The 23199-nt window shown below is 46.0% G+C and overlaps 1 protein-coding gene across 5 annotated transcripts in view; it reads right to left on the bottom strand.

Moving 5' to 3' along the window:
* Window positions 1–23199, bottom strand: part of NIPAL3 (NIPA like domain containing 3) — a 429324-nt gene that overhangs the window by 209635 nt on the left and 196490 nt on the right. For all 5 annotated transcript variants that reach the window (XM_069622701.1, XM_069622704.1, XM_069622703.1 and 2 more), the window contains one exon: window positions 2607–2703. In XM_069622701.1, coding sequence (XP_069478802.1) covers window positions 2607–2703 — 97 coding nt within the window. The remainder of the gene's footprint in view (window positions 1–2606; window positions 2704–23199) is intronic.

The raw sequence follows: 23199 nt of genomic DNA, 5'->3' as shown, positions 1-23199 counted from the left end.
ACAATATCTGCAGCCAGCAGCCCATATTGGACACATTGTATTTGTAACTCAAGAGAAGGATAAAAAGTATCCTAACCAGACTTTTAGCGTTCTGTGTGCAGCTGTAAAAATACAAGAAATCCCAAAAGAGACAGTATCTCAGCTCTCATGGACTGATCAGTATGCCATAACAATGAGCACAAAAGAAAGCTGTCCATAGAGGTCTATGGGAGGAAAACAGCAAAAAGGAAATATTTCCTAACACTTCTACCCTCTGTTCTCAAATCTCCTCTATTCTCATCCTTCTATACATTTCAGCCGCCTTTGACACTGTGGATCATCCCTCCTCACATCTTCAAACACTTTCCGTCCTGGTCTTCAAGGGCACCGTACTTCACTGAGTGTTCTATATCTCAGACCGCTCTCAAGGGATTCTAGCACCTTCTATCCAGCACCTATTCCCGTGGGTGTTCCTCAATGATCAGTCCTCTTCACTCTAAATAACCTTCTCCCTCAGTAAAACCATTTCTGCCTTTGAGTTTAACTATCACCTCTTCACTGATGGTACCCAGATATCATTCTCCTCTCCCCTTGCAGTCTATGTATGCATAACCAACTGCCTAACCACCATCCGCCCCTGTATGGCTTCATGCTGCCTCATTCCAAACTCTTCTAAGATGGAATTCCTCTTTCTCCATGCTTCCAATGCCAAACCCACTCTCTCCTGACCTCACCCACTCATTCAGGGCTTGCAACCTGGGGCTCTTTTGTAAAGTGACGTTAAACTCAATCAATTCATCATGGCCTCTGTCATCACAGATTCAACATCCTAAACAGTAGGAGAAATCCACCCACACCTCACAAAACAATTAACTAAAACCCTTATTCTCTACCTTTGTGTCCAGGAAAGTGGGCACTGAGCGAGCATTCTCCTTGTTTTGCCCCTCTAATATTTTGCTCTACCCAAAGTCCTCAACTTTTCAGCATGTACTCTTTTCAAAATTGCCAGATCCTCTTCCCCCCCACCCTCGCTGGTTGGCTCTCCATGCAAAACCAATGTCTCTTTAAATTCCTGCTATTAAACTATACGTCCAGTCAGTGCTCAAGATAAGATTTTGGAGTGCAAGTATTGTACTCCCTATTTTTTTTTAAGTTGGGAGTAAAAAAGTAAGTCCCATTTGCAATGGGAGTATTGGATAAGCAAGTAAAAAAAATCACTGTAAAACAGAAATGTTTTGTAAGAATTCTTTATTTTCGTCAAGTTATGTCAGCACATCAGTAGATATATTTTTACCTTTTCAGATCAGGTAAATATAAAAGTAGAGTTTCATTCTGTGGCACTACACACACTACTGATCCAGCTTTATAGGTGAAGCTGTGAGGGTAAAAGCAGAATGATAGGCTCCTATGTGTGTTTCCTATTTTTGTTGGGGTGTATTTTTACTCCCTAGTTTTATTTTTGGGGCATATTCACCTATTTTTAGGGAGTAAAAGTGACTGTTACACTCCTTATCTGTAGGACTGCGTCCAGTCATGGCCTTGCCCCCACTACCTCACTGAATGCATTTCACGTTACTCTCCCTCTCAAACTCAATGCTTCTCTTCAAAACCTATTGTTACTGTTCTTCTGGTGCCTACTCCCACTTTCCCTCCTTTTTAATACTTGCCCCATCCCACTGCAACACTCTGACATCTAATTCATTTCCTTCAGTGGAACAGATCAAAATGAGACTGAAACTCCACCTATCTGCAATGAAGGAAGCCACTCAACCTCACCCCCCCCCCGCACCAGACATCCTGCTATCCGAACTAACCTCCCAACCCACCTATCCTACATTCTGCCCTCAGCACTACTGTATGTCATTTGTAAATATGTAAATACTGGCCTCAGTGTTAGAAAATGTCTAATGTCCTTAACTCCCTATGACTGGTTTATGTTCCTATTCTTACCCCTTCATCAGCTGGTATGTGTCATGCAATCCAAAAATGTTAATTACAAATCAAACGCTGCTCTGCGGCTAGTCTGAGGCAAATGGCTGGACCCACGTGATTGTACTATTTCCCTCCAAGTTTTAAAACATCTGCATGGTCTACACACACAGACAAGGATGCAGTACATAGTAGCCTATTTAGCCAACAAGGCAATCCATTTGTGGGCACTTAGCTATTTAAAGGGTACATTAACTATCTATTGGGTGCACGGGGGCGTCCTACAGGGCTAAGGGATTGCGCTTAGTTGCTGTGACCCAGTTTCTGCTAATCTGATAGCTATATTTCATTCAGTGGCGTTATGGCAGGACCTCTTAAAACCCTGTCAGATCTACTATTCAGAAAACCTCTGGATGCTGGGCTGCGGGACCATTTCAGACATGGGGTATGGTTCAATTTGGGTTGATGATGATTCATATAGTTGGCCTTCTAAACTGCTTTAAAAAGCTTTTTAAATGTCAGACTTTGCCATCAAGCACCACCCCTGTTTTGTTTGTGCTCAAAACAATTAAAATAAGACATTGAACATACTTTTATATACATCTTACACCTTGCAGATTTCTAATTGATTTTCATTTCAGACAATAGGCAATTGCGTTAAAGATAGCAACATCAATATGAATGTAAATCTTACTTACCCAACAGCGCCACCAGAAACAGGATGATGACAACATAGTTTGCATTTTTCTCTTTGTAAAAGTATAGCAGAAGGCAAAACAGAATAATCTCCACCAACTAAAAACAAGGAAAGAGAAAAGAAAATGATACAATAAGCGAATACAAAAAATAATTGTCCATATATATATATATCACTGTAGTCAGAAGGTCCACTAAACTAATTTTGTTATGTGTTTAGCAAGATAACTCCAAGATCGATGGCAATATTATTTTCCCACATTTACAATGATTTGAGAAACATGGCAGTAGCAGGAGTAATTCTCGATTATGGCAAAAGAAATGCAATGGAATTTGCAGCCTATCTCATGAAAACGTGTTAAAAGTAGATCCGAAGATTTCCATGGAAATATAACAGAAACACTATGCAATTAATCAATTTATTTTGTGGGGTCTGGCTAGCGGGGTACTGCATTGATGATTAGACAAAGATTAATCCATTTATAACCTATGCAATAAATAGACAAGTGCACTGTCAATGGTGAGGTTAGATCTTAAAATTCTATTGCAAAGGGATTGAAAAAGAAAACTCGAGGAATAAAGAAACAAAAAGACAATCCATTAATTTTATGTACAAGGATTCACCAAGTACTATTTTTAATAGATCATTCATAGTATAAGGTACCTTTCCTTTTTTCAAACCGCTTTTGTTTGCTGTGATTGTTTGAATGTAGTGACATGAAAATATGCTAATCTTTTGGCCCTCAACAAGTGCACATCTACAGCGAAGACCTTAGCAGAGTGAAACATGCATAGGCCTATTGCAAGACAATAATAAGGTGTTTATTAAAAAAAAGAAGGGTTAAGGGCATTAAAGCCCTGCTTGTCCCTCTGGGTAGTACTGACATGCACTGTAATCTAGAATTTAAAAAAAAATGATATTTTTGTCGGGTGCTGGATCTTGAAACGTTTTCCCCCTGCAAATATTTGTCCCAAAAAATAATTCACTAAATTTTGGAAACTAACATTGAAACAATATCTTGAAAACAATATGATACTGATAAGTTTAAGTATAACTGTTTTCCCTCATTTTTATGAAGATAATACAGAATTATCAGAACTGAGGGATGTAAATCATACTCGTTCCTTTATGAGCATGCTAAAATTACTAATCGAACATGCAAAAATGATATGTACAAAATGTTGAAGATGAAAACTAAAGGATGAAAGTGAAAAAGAGACAAACCAGACTATCAACAAGAAACAAAATACCAAGGGTGACATATTGAAGGTCTTTCAGGATGAGATTAAACTAAAGAAAACTAATAATTTCTTCACAGATGAAAAAGACCATACATTAGACTAAGCATATACTTTTCAATCTAAATATGATACTAGTATACATTCAAATGACTCAAAAGAAAGTAGTGTCCGAACATCACTTAGCTGAGATGCAGCGAGTGTAGATAGAGGAGAGAAAGGTTCACATACCGTCAGTACCAATATTACAAATGCATAACACCTAAAAGAAACTAATTAGCAGAAATTAAAAGATATATGCAACCAGGCCCCAGTTGCCCCCCAAAAAGTAAATTATTACAGACCTACACACAACAACAGAAGAACCTACATTTAGAAAACAAGGATGCAAAGGAAAGGGGTGCAACAAACAAAATTAAATGCAACAGACATAGAACAAGGAGTAAAAACATGATCACAATTGAGGAGAAAAATCCCCAAAATTAACAAATGATTACGCATTAATCTATCTTCAAGAGAGTTATCTGGAAAAGAGACTGAATTACTGAATAAGGTCATATCTTTTACTCCCTGCACGACTTACAAGTAACAGGACATTTGAATTTTTGTATTGGTTCCCGACAATGTTGATTTATTACATATTGAGAATTTCCAAATAAAATATGAACTTGCTAGACACCAACTTATGGTATGGGTATGTTTTGATATAAAACCTCAACAGGTGGGTTATTTTTCCAGTTGGAAAATATTGCTGTCATGTAGCATATCTGTTCATGTAGGGAATCAGCAAATAAGTTTGCACACTTTATCGCTACAGAAGCCCTCTGTATTCTCTTATAGATGATACCAAGCGGAACATCACTGAGGCTATCCTTGTCGGATTCCTAGTGCAGGACATCCTTAAGAAGCCCAGGAAGGCGTTACTTAGGCAAGGCCCTGGCCTTTAGGACTTCCCGGATAAACTAGGCAGTAGGGGGTACGGATCTCTAGGATTTGCGCTAACCCTTGATGCTCGGGAAGCCTGGGTTAGGATGGAGGGAGCCCACAGGAGGTCGAAGGACCAGTTAGAAATGCCCATTAGTCCCGGCTACCTTCAGTCTCAACAGCAGTGTAAAGTACATTTTAAAGTGCTATCAATAAAAACACTTGAACCATCTATCGGACACTTGAGATTATTAGGGTCATCTGTGACATTTGTAATAAATTGGTGCATAGGAATTAAAAAATATTTACACGCAAGTACATTATCGGAACTTTTTAGAATATGACAAGAATACAGAATAGTTATCCAATAGGACCATGAAATATACTCTCAGTGCCACAAAGTCCAAATGGATGTGTAGTGAAGCTAAAAGACCACAGCCAGCACTTGAAACTCCAAAATCAATATTCTGCCATGTCCCCATAGCAAAGTCCATGGTTCTAAGTCATGCAATGGTGATAAGTGAGAAGACTGCACGGGACTCAACTGACAAGAGGAGCCCAAAGAAGACCTTCTGCTGGACAAGGGAACCTCTAAGAAGCCGAACTTCAAACTCCATGTTCCATGATGGGGAGTAGTGAATTCACCAGAAAGCATAGTCCCCACTCAGTTCTGGTTGGGCGGACGCTGCACGGGTGTTCTACAGTCAGGTAAGAATAGAACAAACGCCCACAGGGAAATAATGGGACCACCCACAGGAGATTCTAAAGAAGAGGTTGGTGCCAATCAGCTCAGGTTCAGACCCTGCAAAAATCTCCCGAAGAGCAGCAACAGTGAAAGTCGCAAATGTCAGCCAACAAACCCAACTGAGGTCAGGGGGATCCCTGAAGATGTGCAGACAATGAAACAGAGGTTCAGTGACTGGTTTTACAAGTGGCCCTAGTGAGGGATCACGGTCTGCAGAAAGTGCAGCAGGACATGCCACTGGAGGTCTCCACAGCGGATGAATGGTACTAGGATCCCGCTAAACAGATGAAGCATTAAACAAAGGGTGCAGCAGAGACAACAGTCACACAGAGAAATAAGAAATAGGCTTTGTTCCATTTCAGAGATCAATCAGCATTGTCGTGTCCTAACAGTTGTAGAATCACAAAATAAACCTCCTGAAGAATGAATCAAACAGACCTCACTGGATCAAGAGAAAGGAGCACCTGATATGGTCCTTTCTGATCAGGAGAGAGGCAGAGCTTTACTGATGGGTTTTGCAGAGTCCTAAACAGAGCCTCCGTCATCGTCCTTGGGTCAGTCATCTCTTTGGATACTTCTGGATCTAATCCCAGCAGTTAACAATGTTTTTGGTGCAGTGTCAGCTTCTATGCCAAACCGAAATGTAGCCACGCATGCACATGCAGCATTCAAACAGTAGATGGCCAGTCAATCAGTGTTAGCCATTAAACACAAACCTCCATAGCAACCTGGTGGGCAAACTCTGCACGTGTGGAATGCAGAGAAACCTCACAGAGCCATCTTCTTTCAGGCACCCACAGAGGATTCCCAGCCTGACGATGAGGAATATTCACAGCATGTGAATCTATGAAAGATACCAATGCTGGAGCACAGGGGTTACAGGTAAGAAACTTTCCCCTTCTCCAGCATTGGATCTTTCATAGATACACGTGCTGTGAATAGACTATGTAGCAGTATACAGGCACTGGAGGTGCATACAGGTAAAAGCCACCCAGCACACCTTACTGCAAATCCATAGGAGCGAACAGGCGCTCTCAAACTGCTCTCCCTGTCTGCACTTCTTCAGCAAGCTGCTTCTCCAGGCAGCAGTGCCTCGTAAAAGTATGCAGCACTGACCAGGTGGCCGCTTGGCAGATGACTGCGACCGGGACCCTCAACCACCATGCCACCGAAGCCGATGTAGCTCTTGTCCAATGTGCATGTGGGGAAGCTTGGAGAGGGCTTCCCCGCTGACTTGTGGCAGAAGACATTGACTGACGAAATCCACCTTGCTATCCTTTGTTTGGATAGAGCATTGCCTTTATTCGTTGGGCCATACGCTATGAAAAGTTGCGTTGGGTTTCTGAAGGACTGTGTCCTGTCAATATAGCATATTAACGCTCACTTGAGGTTGAGCAAGTGTAATGCCACCGCTGCTGGTGATGAGAGCTTGCCTAAGAAAACCGCTAAGGTTATCGTGGATTTTTTGTGAAAATCTGTGGATACTTTGGGAATGAATCGTGGGTTTGTCATGAGAAGTAACCTGTCCTTTTGGAACCGCAAGTATGGTTGGTTGATTGATTGCGATGGCTTGCAGCTCCGACACCCGCTTAGCTGACATAACAGCACCCAGGAAGGCGACTTTCCATGACACGTATCCCAGTGGTGCAGAGGCCATGGGGTTCAAATGGTTTCTTCATGAGCCCTGAGAGCACGGTGCTGAGGCTCCATTCTGGAGATAGCCATTTTACTGGTGCAAAACTGCTGAAACGGACTTTAAGGAAATGCTTTCAGTCTGCGTCCTTAGAGGTTCATCTTTTTCGTGTCTGGTGTACCTAGAGATGGTGCAAAACTGCTGAAACGGACTTTAAGGAAATGCTTTGAGTCTGCGTCCTTAGAGGTTCATCTTTTTCGTGTCTGGTGTACCTAGAGATGGTCGCCAAGTGCACTTTAATGGAGTTGTGGGTAAGGCCTGGTTTGTCCAGGCCTAGCAGGTATGGCAGTATATCCTGTGGCGTCACCCGGAATGGGTTTAGCCCTTCCTGGTGTTGCTGGCATTGGGTTTTGCACTATTCGCAAAATCGCTTCCACTTCAGGCAGTATGATTTGTTAGTGGAGGGAGCTCTCGCTGCAGCTAGGACCTCTTGTGATATGTAAAGGTTTCCGAACTCTGCAAAGTCAGGAGCCACGCCATCAGTCGAAGTGATTGGAGGTTGTGATGCAGAAGGTTCCCCTTGCCTTGCGTTATGATGTCCAGGTGATTGCTGAGCCTGATGGGTCTGTAACTCGAGAGCTGAACGACATTGGAGTACCAGGTCTAGAGGCCAGTCTGGAGACATGACGATCACCTTGCAGGAGTGCAGAATCAGCGTCTGTATTGTTTTGCGTAGGATCGGGTACAAGTACGCGAAGATGCCGTCCTATGGAAAAGCAAACGCGTTCCCCACTGAGCCCTTTTAGGGCGTCCTGCTGGCGTACCTGCCACACTTCTTGTTGTGTATCGTGGCAAATAGTTCTGCCATTGATCAACCCCAGTGTTGGAACAGTGATTGTATTGTCGAGGAGTCGAGCTCTCCTTCGTGGTTCTGGGTCATTTATCTGCTGAGGCTGTCTGATTCTGTATCCCCGGGAGGTGGCATGCCTGAATGCTGATCCAGTGAGCAATGGCCCAGTGCCATGTCAGTTGAGCTTCCTTGGACAATGCCCTGGATCTCGTTCCCCCTTGCTTTCGCAGATAATACGCTGTGGTGGTGTTGTCTGTGAGGACTTTGACCGTTTGGTTCTCCAGTATCGGGAGGAATGATTTGATTGCCCATCGAACCGTTCTGAGTTCGAGTACATTTATATGTAGGGATGCCTCCTGGGGCGTGCATAGTCCCTTGACATGTAGTTTGTCCATGTGAGCACCCCACCCATGGAGGGAGGCGCCCGTAACCAGAGGTTTGTCAGGTGTTGGAGCTTGAAACGGTTTCCCCCTGCAGACATTGGCTTTGTTCGCCCAGCACAGAAGCTGTGAGCGCAGCTTGAGGGATACACACTTTGTCCCACCATGATGTGGTGGTCTGCGACCAGTTTGCTGCCAGGTACTCTTGTACCGAGCAGCCTCATAAAGCCTGCAGTGTGGGGCCAGCGGTATACACAACGCCATCATTCCGAGCAGCTGCATGCATTGTCGCACCGTTTTTACTTTGTTCGGTGTGAGAATCTTTAGTAGGGCCGCAAGAGTATTTAATCTGTCGCTGTAGGGACAGACCCATGGCTGTCGGTGGAGAATTCCGCTCCCAGGAATATGAGCCTCTTTGACGGCCGCAAGAAGGATTTCTTGTAGATGATGGCAAAGTCCAATGTTTGTAATAGGCCCACTGTCACTGCTATAGAAGACTGCTCTCTGCCTGGATGAGGGTCGCATGAGCCAGTTGTCTCAATAAAGACAATAAGCTTGTTTGCACAGGCTGGCTGCTACCGGCGGGAAGCACTTTGTGAAGGTGGCAGGACCTTTTACTGGTAGTGCGATTTTCCGACCACAAACCGGAGTATTTCCGGTGCCCTGGGTGGATGGGTATGTGAAAGTATGCGTCCTGGAGATCCACGGACGCGAGGTAGTCATGGTGCTGCATTGCTTTTATGACCTGCTGTAATGTGATCATAGTGAACTATTGGCGCTTTATAAATTTGTTCAACCTCCTTGGGTCTATAATGGTCCTCCAATTTCTGTCCGGTTTGTGGACAACAAAGTATCAGGAGTACACTCCCTTTCCCCTATAGACCCTGGGGACTTTTTCTATGTCCCTTTTCTACAGCATGAGCTGCACTTCTCATAGGAGTGCAGTTTTGTGCGCCTGTGGTTGGTGGTTTCAAGGTTTGGGAGGGGGTGTTTGTTTGAACTCCAGTAGGTGCTGTCTACTACCACATTGAGCACCCATTTGTCCTTCGTTATTTCTCTCCAGTCTAGGGCGAACCTGGAGATCCTCCCTCCCAGCGTGCAGTGGGATGGATTGTCACTGTTTGGTCTGTTCGGAGGGCTGCTTGCTGTGCTGATTCTTCGATTTGTGGTCAAATTAAAAGCGTTCCTTCTCATCCTTGGAGGCCAAACTCCTTGCACGCCCTCATGACCGTAGAATGGAACTCTGATGTTGTCAGGGAGAGATGGCTTTGCCGATTCCTTGTCCGCGAAAACTCCTGGAGGGAATCTGTGTCCCAATCATCGTCCCTTCTCTGAGTGGTTGACAAGGATGTAGTCTTGTGTTTAGTTCCACCACTTCTGGCACCGACCGGATCAGTGGTGCAATGGTACGGCTCCTTTTGCGTGATGGAGAGGTTAGTGTTGGGTGACCCACTCCCGCCCCTGCGTTTTGATCGAAGTGCTGAGGGGATGCTGGGGGCCAAGGGGGAGACAGAGAAATTGACCTGGATTGCGAGTCACCCCTGGAGGACCTTGCTGATCTTCCCCATGATGTGAACCTGTGTCCAGAAGGGGAGGACCTTGCTGATCTTCCCCACGAAGTAGACCTGGGTCTGACCGGAGCGTGTTGTGGTACCTGTGGTATCGCTGGTTGAGTTGGTGGTAAGGCTGGCATCCCTGGTTTCATCAAAGCTGCATCAAGCTGGGTGATGACCCTCTTTAGGGACGAGAGGACCTGCATGGATAATAGGGCCTGTGGATTGGTTACAATGTTTCGTCACGGTTGACGTAGACGGGCCAGCTTTGCATGACTTTTGCAGCTCTTTGTCCGTGGTCGGGGAGTGGTTGTGGCATTCTGCGCCTCGACGGCCTCCGCTGACCCATGTTTCAGCACGCGTCGATGACTATGTACTTGTGCCTTCAGCCGTGTGCTTCGGGGGTTCTTTGAACCCCCCTCCCTCCGTTGACGAAGTCTCGCCCTCTCTCTGACCTTCATATATGCTTATGCATTTGTCCTTTCATTGGTTTGCTGCCTTCTGCTGCTGACTTCTGCCTCGGTGCCGAATGGCCCCTTCGATGCTTAGGTAGAGAAAGTTGGATGTAGTGTGGTCCCCGGCTCCAGAAATCCTTGTGGACGATGGGAGAGTCTTGAACTTGATCCTCACAGCCACAGGGATCCAGTGGAGATATTTCAGGGCTGGAGATATACGATCCCTGGCTTGAGGACAAGGACAAGTCTCACAGTCCTGTTCTAGATAAGTTGTAGAGGGTGAAGTTTAGAGGCAGGCAGATTTAAAAAGAGGCTGTTGCAGTAGTCCAGCCTAGAGAGGACCAGGGATCTGGAGACGGAGATTCTGGAGGAAAGTGAAAAAAAAGATCACCTCTGAGGAGGTGCAGCCGATAGTGTGACTTTTTATAGACGTCAAAGATGTGAAAGGAGAAGGAGAGGGTGGAGACGAAGATGACCTCACTGGAAGGAGCAGGTGGTAGAGCGCCCAGGGTTGGCGGCCAGAGTGAGAGAGGGAAGGCGGGAGAAGGAGTCCCAATGAGGCGGATATCAGTCTTACTGGCATTAAGGCAGAGATCGTTGGAGGCACACCATTCCTGAATAACGGACAGACAGTCTGGTATGAGAGTAGGAGCACTAGAGGCTGTGGGGAGCCTGAAGGAGCGCTGGGTGTCATCCAAATAACACTGAAAGTTAGAGCAGAAGTTAGAGATGAGGGGGGCAGAGGTGCCAGGTAGTGGTTAAATAGCCAGGGAGAGAGGTTAGACCCCTGGGGAACACCACAAGTAGAGAGAAAGGGAAGAGAGAGAGATGGGACCGACCCAAGTTGGACTTGGGAGGGTCGATCAGTTAGAAAGGAGGTCAACCAGGCAAAGGCCTGACCAGAGATATCCAGTTTGTCTCAGAGACAATTGAGCAGGATGGCTTGGTTGACCGCGTCAAAAGCAGAGGATAGGTCAAGGAGAATGAGGACAGAAGGGAGGTTAGAATTATCATTGCCGAGAAAGTCTTCACAGGTGTTCAGGAGAGCAGTTTCCGTGCTTCTAGCTGCTCTGAAGCCGGACTGGTGGTCATGGAGACAACCAACAGATTCAGTGTGTAGATTAAGCTGGGAGATGGCAGCTTTTCCAGGAGTTTGCCCAGGAAAGGAGTGATGGAGATCGGGAAATGGTTCGCCAGAGAGGAAGGATCGGCAGAAGGCTTCTTAAGAAGGGGGTATGCGAGAAACCTGAAGGTGTTTCACCCGCTAGTCCCCAGGGATCTGTCATCCAGGTAGCCAGGACACAGGCATCGCTTTTGGATCCAGTTCCTAGGGGTGGACCAGTGCAGCAGGACACTAAGGAACTCAGCCCAGCGCCCCTTCTCCAATACAAACACTTTCTCACGACAGCCCACCGTGAGCGGCAACGGACTAACACGAGAGCCGTATCCTGACATGTCCCAATACCATGGTCAGGCTAGCTCAGGCAATTACTGTTAGGCAGAAACCTGTGCAGTTCCCTCTGGGAGCACTGTAAAAGATTTAGGACTACAGGTGTTTGTCAGTAAACCCACTTGGTAGCAGTCTGTACCACACAGATTCACTTGGTAGCTGTGGCTTAGCAGTCAGACTTCCCTCAAGAAGAGTTAGGCAGTATACAGGGTATTCACAATAGGTCAAGCGAACACAATAGAACAAGTAAACACTGACCAGAGCTTGGTGTAAAAGAGATATAATTATTTATTTAAAACCACATCTAGAAAAACACACAGGCACTAATAGTAAGCAATTCAAAAACACGGTCACTAAAAGATAGACACTCCCTTAAAAGAATATTAGACAAGTCTTAAGTAAAGCCCCACTTATTTTCAGACAGCGGTGAGCGCTTTACGTAGATGGCACTCTAATAATTCGTTTTAAAAAGGGAGAGAAAAGCAGAGAATAAATTGAAACAGATTCCAACACTTTTTCACGAACACAACAAGAGAGGAAGGCAAAGTAACACCGTGAATTCAGAGTCAGTAGGCCGGATCCACTTTAAGAGGATCAAAACGAAATGTGTCCAAGGTCACACGGTTGCAGTGCACAAAAGTCTTGTAACGGTTCAAAAAGGAGTTGGACCAAAGAAAGGGACCAGTTAGAGGGTCAAGGCGGCCAGCCCAGTCCAGAAGGTTAAGGGGTTATTATTACATTGTAGCAATCTTTAGAAAGGGAGGCCTGGCGGACACGGTACCTTAAAGTGGTGAGAACATTCCAGCGGGGGCAGTTGTTCCTGGCAGCGGATGCAAGTCGGTGCGTCGTCCGGGGAGGAAGACAGGAGTCCGTTGCACTGCCAGGGAAGAAACCAGCCGCGGAGTTTCTCAGGTACAAGTAGCAGTCCGTAGATTCGCGGTCCTGTGGTAAGTGGCTATCCGGCTGCCGGGGTGCTTGGCACGGGCAGTTCGACCACAAACCGGTCTGGAGTGCGAAGAGAAGAAGGTAAACTGGTTGTGCCCACCAGTCAGGGGGAAGAAGCCTCTCCAGCCGGGGGATCTTCTCTGTCGTCGGGAAGTGGTGAGTCGGTTCCGCAGGGCTCCAGCGATGGTGTCGTCGTGGTAGGTCGGCTCAGCTTCTCCCTCGTCGGATTCTCAGGTCCTGTGGCGACTTCTGAAGTTCCAGTCCCAAAAGCCCTGCTTTTATGCAGCATACCCCCATTCACTCAGCCTAGCTGTCAATCAAACATGCTAAGTGTCACACAAGAGTGCGACTTGAGTTACCAAGGTAACTCAGTCCAGGGTGCCTAAACCCCCTCCCGCACTCCCTGTGGTACCCAGACAGAGTGGCACCACTTTTGGAGGCTTCTGTGCAGAAGCCAGCCAAAAAGTGGAACAAAGGGCTCGACTTGGGTTGGAGTCACAGAAGAGAACACAAACGCCATTTTAGAATCGAGTCCTGGCAAAAAATACCAACCGGCGAATTAATATTAATTAAATAAACCGACGGTATGCTCGAGGCTATGAGAATTAAATAATTGAAGTTGGTAGCCTCGAACAATGGGAAAATCCCGTAGGGAAATATTCGCGGTCGAATATAAAAAGCAGTATCCACTGCCACCAGCCAAAACTCGATCAGGGGGGACGGAGACGTGTCCCCTAAACTAACAGACCCCGGGGCAATCGAATTGCCCCGACCAGTACGTCCACAATATGATGGTTTGTACTGGTTTCTGTTAATAATTTGGGACTAGTAAAGCCAATGGTGACTTTACATGCCCTGGGAGACAGTAGTCAGTCCCAGGGTATGGAGTCTATGTGTTACTGCACAGAGGGTGCTGTGTAACACACATAGTAAAAACACATGAGACCCTATGGAGTAAAGGACCCCATAGCCCATAAAACACATTAACAGTCAAAGGAACACCATAAATCATGTCCAAGAGTGGGAGAAAGAGAGTCTCACTCTTGGCAGGAAAAAAAACAAACTCCAGAAATCCAGCAAAGCTGCTGGGGGACTCACTAGGTTAGGAAATTCAGCCTAAAGAGAGAATTCGCCCTAACAATTACGGATTATTACACACACCTGACTTCCATCACACTTACCCACATGGATAAAAGGCGGAGCATGAAAGCACACTCTAAGCGAGGCAAAACACACGAGGAGACAGCAGTTCCAAGATGGCAGTTTAATACAAGGAGAAAGACTGCGAGACCAGCAAGGGCTGCAAGGAAGGAAGTACCCTTGACCTCTAAAAACCGATACTTTCCTGAGCCTTGTAAAGTTAAGAAACCGAAGACCAGGAAGGAAGACTGATCAAACCTGCACAGTGTATCGGAGGTACCCGGGGCTCTCCCGTGTCGATAACCCAGGCGGGAAGGAACGACTGCCGCTGTGGTACTGTCCTTGGCTCCTACAGCAAAGCGGTATCAGAAAGGACAACACTGCTGGTGAGTCGGAGAAACTGATACCAAACCAGCTTGTGTTTTGAACCAAGGTTGCAAGTGGCAATTTTGTATAAGGAGGACAGTGTGTGAGGCGTTTACGATGAGCGACGAAAATATAACTGAAAACCAACAGGATTCTTTGAATTTGGGGAGGCCAAGCAAAGATACCATACACAGAATGGTAGGCCGCCACGTGGGCGCTCATTTCGAAAGTCTCTATTAGGTATCCAACTGATGCCAAGTGTGAGAAAAAGGAATATTGAGATCAAAGTGGTCATGCAACGGGTCAAGTTAAATCCTGTGCACATTCGAAAGTCTTTGATAGTCTAACATGCATCCCAATTGATCAAAGGTCAGCTGAGGGAGACTAATTGAGCGGGATCTGAGCCTGGCTGAGAGGGATCCGGGGTGAACCGTGAGTCACTCGAGAAAGAATTCTCTGACATTGGTGTGAGAGGGTTCTGAGCCCGGGATAGGGGGATCCAACCTGGAACATTTTAGTTGAAAAGGATCTGAGCCTGACTGAGGGGGATTCAGGGTGAACACCCTACGTGAATACAGGAAAAAGGAGAAGAACGTTTACTTTTCTTTGTACCGCAGACATAGAAAGTCCTGAACTGTGGAAATTGAACTGTATCCTCGTGTCGCAGAAGCCAGAGTGTGTGCTTAGCTCGAGTGACCCGCCTTGTCCGGTGCTGAAAACACTGGCAGGGAGGCCAACGGCCAGAGCATACTGACATATGATTTTGTGAACACTTCTTTCTTTTTCATGAACATCACCCCACCATATTTATAAATTAGTAGTAAGGATTGGAAATAGTTTTTTTAGTATAGGCCCCTTTTAATTTGACAATACTCCACTAGGACTTCATTAATATTATTATTATTTGATGGTCATAGCTTGCTCCTGTCTGTAGATTTAGGTTTAGATGGGCGTTTATCTCACCCATGTGAAAGTTCAATAAACACCCTTAAACTGTGGTCACTTGTGTCTGTCTTACTATTGCCACCCTGCGTTCCGAATAAGGTGCAGAAGGGAGTGGTTAAGGGGAAGGGAAAGGTTCCAGTGGCAAAAGAGTGGTTGCAGAAATCAACCAAGGGTGTCAATGTGGATTTTGATGGCTCTGGAGGAGCAGGGGAGCACCTGCTTTGACGAGACTTTCATAGATTGGACATGTCTAGAAAGATCGTCAGGAGTTAACGGGGGAAGGAGGAGAAAGGAAGAAGAGAAAAGGGCAGGGTGGTGCCTGAAAAGATAGATGGAGGCAGAGGAAGTAGAGGAAGAGAGTGGACAGGATGTCCTGAGTTTTAGTGGTGAAATGAGAAGCCAAGGCCTTGCAGAGGGACTGGGAGGGAACAGGAGAGGTAGAGACTGCAGCAGGATTGGGCAGCTCCTTGCACATTTTGAAAAGCTCGGCCGAGTTGTTAGAGGCTGCCGAGGCGAGAGGACAGAGAGTCTGTATCGTCTTTAAAGCAAGCGGCAGGCCAGTTTGTGGTTGATGCCCTCCACTTCTTCTCTGCCACCCTACACTTGCGCTTTAGGGCGGTGTTAGGGATAATTCTCAGCAATGTGCCAATTCCCTCCACCTTAGAGACCTCCAGCAACTTTGCTAGATTTTGAGCACTTAATTTTTCTAACCTGGTGAGAGTGAGACCCTTTTTCCTACTCTGTGATGTATTTGAATGCAATTTTTGAACTCTGTTTCTTTTGGTTATGGAGACTGACAAACTCCATAGGCATCATCTTTCACATTTCGTCTCACAGCACCTTCAGTGCAGTGGCACAGGGAAGTCTTCCAGATTTCCCAAAGGTTTAAATACCTTCTCTGGGATAAACTACTGTTTCCCAGAACAGTAAAGTGAAATTGTCTTTACTTACATTTGTAATTTTCTAGACCCAGCACACACTATCTTAAAATAGCGTGCTGGAGGGGTTACTTAGTATCCCCTTTGGCTAGCTTCTCATGTAACATTTGTTATTTTACCCATTCCACACTGAATGGCTGGTGGCAGTAGTTTACTTTTAACTAATATGGTGTGCATTTACCGCGGGCTGCGTTCGCAGATGCAGTAAAGCACCCATGGGTGCCATTTTTGTCAAAATGGCCGTGGTCTTCTTTTTTTGCCATTTCTTTGTGTAAAGGTCCTTCTTGAGATTTACCTTGTGCGCCAAACCAGGTTTGGTCCCTTTGTTTGCTTTGCCTTGGGGGGAATTCACGAGTGAAGCCCACCTCTGGCTCCAGGGTGTCTGGCGGGGGCAGGAAGTGAGGGAGGTGCACAAAACTCCCTGTGCTTAGTCTCATAGGAGACCCAAATGCACTCTGTAGTGATTGGCCGTCTGACTGTCCGGCAAGGACAGCCACCCTGCTGGGTGACTGACAGCTAGGCTGGAATGAATGGGAGAGAACTGAATAAAAGGCAAGGCTTTTGGCTTGCAAGGCAGAGTCGACCACTGGACGAAGGAACCGAATAAGAACTTGAAGAGGACGCCTGCTGCAACTCCTGGACCGTTGGTTTGCCCGGTGAAGCCCTGCTGCTGTGCTGAAACTCCAAATTCGTATGGACAGAGAAGCCCCTGCAGGGACCACTCTCCCCTGGAGTTGGTGGGACCAATCAACCCCAAAGTAAGTCACCTGGACATCTTCTCGGAGATGGTTGTATTTCCACAGCGTTGCGGCTGGAAACCAAATAGCCAAGGAGAGTAACACCAGATTGTGTGCGTTGCTTTTAAGTTGGCCAAGAGCTCCAGGAAGATCCTCCGTACTTCCAGGAAGCAGGGCTGACTGAACCTGAGCCCCCCTCAACAGAGTGCGGGACCCCAGAAGCAAGGCAAGTCCATCTCGACAGCCAAGAACTGCAGTGTTGCTATTTGCGGTAGTCGGGAGGAGCTGAAACACCAAAGTGCCAATTGTTTGAAGATTACCGGTTGCGAGCGGTGTCCGTGTCATTGCAGTGCAGGAGTCCCCAGAAGTCCTCCCTCTTGTCCCCACAACTGAGGCCCAGGAACAGTGAGTCATCTGCTGCACTTTTTCTTCAATGCAAAGGTACTGTAAAGTCTGAGAGAACTTACCTCTTATTGTAGAGTTGCTTGCATCTTCTACTACTCACAAGCCTAAACAGCTTGTGGCCCTACATTGATTCTTCTTTTCTTCAAAGACTTCTAGAACATTGTGCAAAGACTTTTCTACTTACCTACCAGAAGTGCTTCAGCCCATATAGACTTTTGCCCTTTGACTTTGGCTTTACCTTTTCTACTGAATGACTCTGCTTAAAGGATCCAAAAGTATTTGCTTTAGAATATTGGTGGTCTCTTTTTTGTTCTAATAACCTTTTCCTTTGACCAAGTTCTAAGAGTATTCTAAACGCAACAGTAAGATATTAATGTACTCAGCACCCTAATTATTGAACATGAAGAAGTTTGTATTGCTCTCACACTGTGCACACAAACAAAGTTTGAAACAGCTGCTTTTGTTTTGAATTTAATCAGCAAAGTTGCAGCCTGACACATGTTCCGGGCACCAAGCCCTTCCACTAAGGCTGCATAATGTTGAATATGATTGAAAAGTAACAGATGATTCAATTGATTAGGACAATTATCAAATTAAGAACCCAAACCCAAAGAAACCGGGCAATTGCGGTGGTACATACAGACCAAATATCAAATATAAGCAGGGTTTTCACCAAACATTGAACATATACATTACATGTTTGCAAGTGAAACTATACAAGAAAGCAAAAAGGATATAATGAAGTGCACATCAATTCATAAAAAGGTGGGGGGAGGGGGGGAACATTGTTATTTGACAGCAGCTATGTTAACAAATAATACCAATGGTGACCATACAAGCAATGCATGTGTTGGAGAATTGCCAGGAGATTGTACCTTAATCTTGGCTTCTCTTTGTTGAGTACTGAGAAATGGAAGTTAACAAAACTACTAATTAAGTAAAGCGGTAACTAGTATTGGTAAAAGTAAAATGCCAGTGGCATGTTCGGAATTATATTTGATGTGTAAAAAGGTTGACGGCCATAATTGAAGAATTATACTCACGTACCCATTAGTTGATATGAATAGGGTAAAGGATTGAAATTTATCACAGGCTCCACTAAAATAAAAGTGAAACAAGTTGGCCATTTGAGTTGCGAATTAGGACAACGCAATTAGATTATGGAAAAGAAGATATAATAATAGAGGATTGGCAATTAGCACGTACCAGTTATTTTGCTGTTGCAAGGACGGCTTTAGTTAGAAAATTATTGATTGTGCGGGTAACCAAGGAGTTAAGGCAATTATTCAAGGCAGACAGACCCAAAGACAAAGGAGACAAAGCAGACTAATTAGCATTTCCAGCCTGGGGCCATCTAGACGCACAGCTGATCTAGCGAAGACCCTGCGAATCAATAAGGGGTCAGCGCAAAGTTAGCATACTCGTGTACGCTGCGAAATGACGACCAGGAGCCAGGCGTCCGCGGCGCATGCCGTGTATTAGAACTGTCCAAATGCGTGGCGCCGTAACAAGAAGAACAGCAAGAAGTCTCATAAGTGCCGCCATCTTGGTCGTATCAAATAACTGCTGTCAAATAACAATTTTCTTCTCTCCCCCCACTTTTTCTTCTCCCTTTTTATGAGTTGATGTGCACTTCATTATATCCTTTTAACTTTCTTGTATTGTTTCACTTGCAAACATGTAATGTATATGTTCAATGTTTGGTGACAACCCATGCTTATATTTGTTATTTGGTCTGTATGTACCGCCGGTTTCTTTGGGTTTGGGTTCTTAATTTGATTATTGTCCTACTCAATTGAATCATCTGTTACTTTTCAATTATATTCAACATTATGCAGCCTCAGTGGAAGAGCTTGGTGCTCGAAACACGTGTCAGGCTGCAACTTTGCTGATTAAATTCAAAATAAAAGCAACTGTTTCAAACTTTGTTTGTCTGCGCAGTGTGAAAACAATACAACCTTATTCATGCTCAATTAACTTAGTGGGTAATCTGGCAGGTTCCCACTACCGCTGCCAACCGCAGCCCATCCAAACCACTTAACTCCATAGTCCTTGCGCTGAACCTCGCAGGCCTTATTCTGCCATCACTCCCCTAATAATTGAAGTCACCTGAGGGTGTAGGTTGTGACTTTGGGCCATCCCAAAAGGTTCTTTACTGATTTAGAACCTAAGAGTGTGTAGTTTTGAAGTGTATTTGAGTGTTACTGTTATATTGCTCCCTTCTGAAGAAGGCTTATTCTAACTGACTGATAAATTAATAATTGTTTATTCAAGAAACCTTGTGTGTAAGTGTTTATTTGAATACTTGTCACTGTGAATCACTGTATAACTCCCCTATAGCTCACATTGACCCCTGCTGTGATAAGCCTGGCTGCTCAACACGCTACCATCCTGTGTTGTATAGACTTATGCCAAAGGTTGGGTTCCTATTGTCAGGAGGTCAGGGTTGTTGTAGTGCACCCAAAGGGTACTGCATAAAATCTTGCCTAACGGGTGGCAAGGTTAAAATCGTACCAAGAGTTGCACTTGACTGCAGGCTTCAAACAGATGCACATGCAATGGCAAGGACATCAAGAGTGTTAAAAATAGAGAGATGAAGGTTGGAAAGGGCTGTGTCAGAGTGTGAGTCAGCCTAGGGTGTAGGAGAAGAAAGATGGTAGCAGCAAAAGCCTCCACTGACACGCGCTTCATGGGCCGGATGACCGAGAAGGTGGGTGGCAGTGCTGGGAACGGCTTAGTCTAAGGGGCAGAGAGGGACAGGTGAGAGGAGAGAAGAGAGTGGATAGTTCAAGAGAGAGGAATGGTGAGGCGTTTGGAGAGGGTGAAGTCTGAGGAGATCAGAACATCCAGGGTGTGCCCTGCAGAGTGAGTCGCATCAGAGGGTACAATAGTGAGAGAATGAGAGAGTCACAGATGTCGCAAAAGAGCCCAGAGGAGGGTCTGGAAGCATGCTATGGTCTTAATGGAGAAGCTGAGATGTAGAGGAAAGGAGGGAGGAGAGGTCAGCCCACTCATAGAGGAAGAGGGCAACCTGGACAGGCGGCCTGTAGATGGTGGCCACAGTGAGAGAGAGAGAGTGAGAGAGAGAGAGATAGCAAGCCTGCAGACCAGGCATTCAAAGGAGGAGTAGGCCTGCGTAGGAATGAAAGAAGCAGGGATCCACTCCGGGATGATTAAGGCTTCTCCCCCTCCAGCGTGGTTGGTTCTGGGTTCAGAGAGGATTTTGTAGCCCTCAGGGAGGAGAGTGTCAAAACCTGTGACAGAGCTGGCTGTGAACCAAGTCTCGGTCAGACCGAGTACATCCAAATCAAGCTCTTCCAGGAGACGGCAAATGTCTGAGGAGTGTTGACAGGGGAACTGAGTGCAGCGACGTGGTACAGGTTGCCACCTTTGAAAATCGTCTGTTGGGGGGTGGAGGTTATAGGGTACAGGCATGAGATACGCCATGCAGAAATGTTAGAGGAGCACGAGAATGGGCAGAGGAGGAAGGAAGACGAGGAAGGGTAGTCAGAGAGGAAGAAGAGAGTGCAGGAGAAGTGGCAGAAGGTGAAGTAGGCAGAGCGGCCCGAGAGGCAGCAGAGGGTGCCAGAGAGGTGGCAGAGGAAGGAGGTGGCAGAGCAGCCAAAGAAGCAGCAGAGGGTGCCATAGAGGTACTGGGAGAAAGAGGCGGCAGAGGAGCCAGAGAGGGATAGATAGGAGTAGCAGGAGAAGAAAGGAAGTTTATAAAACGCGGGAAGCGGTGGTCAGTCAAAAGACCGAAAAAAAAATCTCGAATTACAATAATCTCGAAAAAAAAATATCAAAAAAAAATAAGTCGCATTTTTTATTTATTTCATTATATGCTTTTTTGGGGTCAGGTAAGTAAAAAAAAGGGGTAAAATAAAAAAAAAATGAAAAAAGGGGGGTTGGGGGGAACCCCCCATTTCGAACAAAAAACGTCTTAACATTTTTTTTTAGGTTTTATGACCACTAACCGCGGGAAGCATCTATCGAAAAGGAGGAGATTGGCCTGAGGGCCCTGAAACAAGACAGTACCATTAAAGTAGACATTAATAATGGTCTTGGAGCAGTGGAAGGGGGCCAGGAGGTCCTCCCACCGGGTACCACTATTAACGGGAGAGGAGGAAAAAGGAGAGTGAACAGAGAGAATATGTGGGGTCCATACACCTGGAGAGGGAACGACAAAGAGGATGTCGGTGAGGGTCTGTCTAGAGGAAGCACTGGTGTAGGTATCACTGATAGGGAGGCCTGGGTTGGAGACTAGGATGTCCCTTTTGAGCTTCTTTCTACCATACTTGGTGAGAGTGATAGCATAGTTAATAGAATAGCAGTTAGAGAAGATAGGGGAGACAGAGAGCACCATAGAGAGTATGTGGCAAAGAGTAAGGGGGGAGACCAGGCAGGAAGGGGGGGGGGCACAAGCTGGGGGCAAACAGGAGGGAGGTACAAAGGGCGTCGGGAATAGCTACGTGGGAGCAGCGCTGGGACAAGTTGCGTGGGGGGCAACGCAGAGAGTAAATGCGTGGAGCGCAATGCAGAGAGGGAAGCGCTACGCCACGGGAGCAGGGATGGTTGCATGGGAGCAGCGCTGTGACAAGTTGCATGGGGGGCCACACAGAGGGGGGTGTCCTAGGCCAGGGGAGTGAGAACAGATGCATGGGGATGCAGGCACGAGGACAGGGGTCGGGGTGGGGAGACTGGGCATAAGATGCGAGAGAACCGCGCGTGGCATGGAAGGCCGGGGAGCAGCGTCTAAGCTGCAAAGGGGGCTTGGAAAAGGGGGAAGGGCAGATTAATTGGGTCGGGGAACAACGCGTGTGCAAGAGCGAAAATGGGACAGACGCGCAAGGTCAGGGGGTTGCGTGGAGTGTGGCAATGCTATTCACCCTCCCCGCAACATCTTACCTTGCGGCTGCAGATGGAGGGTGAAGTCGACTGAGCTCACAATCTGCGCCGCAACCCCATCTCGCCAAACACCTGCGTCGGTCAACACTGTGGCCTTGTCCTGCAAATGCGTTGGCGCAGAGGGTCCGGTCCTCGGTTCTTAAGGGCTTGGAGGCGTGGACGTAGCATTGCGTTCTACGTATCTCGGGCAGTCTACTTGATGTTGTGTAGAGAAAGTGCTTATTTTCTTTTGAAATTGTTGTTTTGAAGATTTTAACCTTAGAATGCCGACTGTGGAAAACCAGAGGACTCCCTCAGCTCAAAATGCGATTAGAATCGGATGGGAAGGGGAAGAGGAGGGTCTAGTCTAGGGTTACTCTAGACCCATTGGTGGGGACCGAAAACACTCCTAACAAGGGTGTTGGGTAAGACAAACCTATGTTTTGTAGCCTAAGGCAAGGGGAATCAAAAAGTAACTGAGGATTCCCAGCCTGACGACAGGGAATATTCACAGCATGTGAAACTAGGAAAGATCCAATACTGGAGATGATGAAATATGCCAGAAAACCAAATGCTAGTTAACCAGTTGGAAGAGAGCTGGAAAACGGACAAATAACAAGGCTTTCTTGACTTCTGCTCCATTTGTCATCTCTCTACCATCAGGATCCTTGGTTGCCTGGCCTAAAAACAATGTCTGGAATGTTATTAAGTCCAATGATGTGCTATTACCAGAAGTGATAGGTGCTGGTTAATAGAACATTCTCTGCTACTTTTGTTCCAATAAAATCTTTCACTTCATTTTAGGAATTGGAAAAAGGCATGGATCTAGATTTATTTTTGCACTCCAAAATATTAGAGCACATTAAGTCACCACTTCCTGGCTTCGCTACGTGTAAACATTTCTTCTCCAAAACCACAATTAACATTTAGAAGGTGGAGAAATCTGGCATGGCACATTATACAAAACTGGTATTGTTTTGATGTCCATTACTTATTTTTTTGAAGA

Source organism: Ambystoma mexicanum, chromosome 11, assembly GCF_040938575.1.
Source record: "Ambystoma mexicanum isolate Mex_15411 chromosome 11, UKY_AmexF1_1, whole genome shotgun sequence".
Classification (NCBI taxonomy): domain Eukaryota; kingdom Metazoa; phylum Chordata; class Amphibia; order Caudata; family Ambystomatidae; genus Ambystoma; species Ambystoma mexicanum.
The sequence above is the reverse complement of the archived record's forward strand: the minus strand, read 5'-3'. Positions and strand labels throughout refer to the sequence as shown.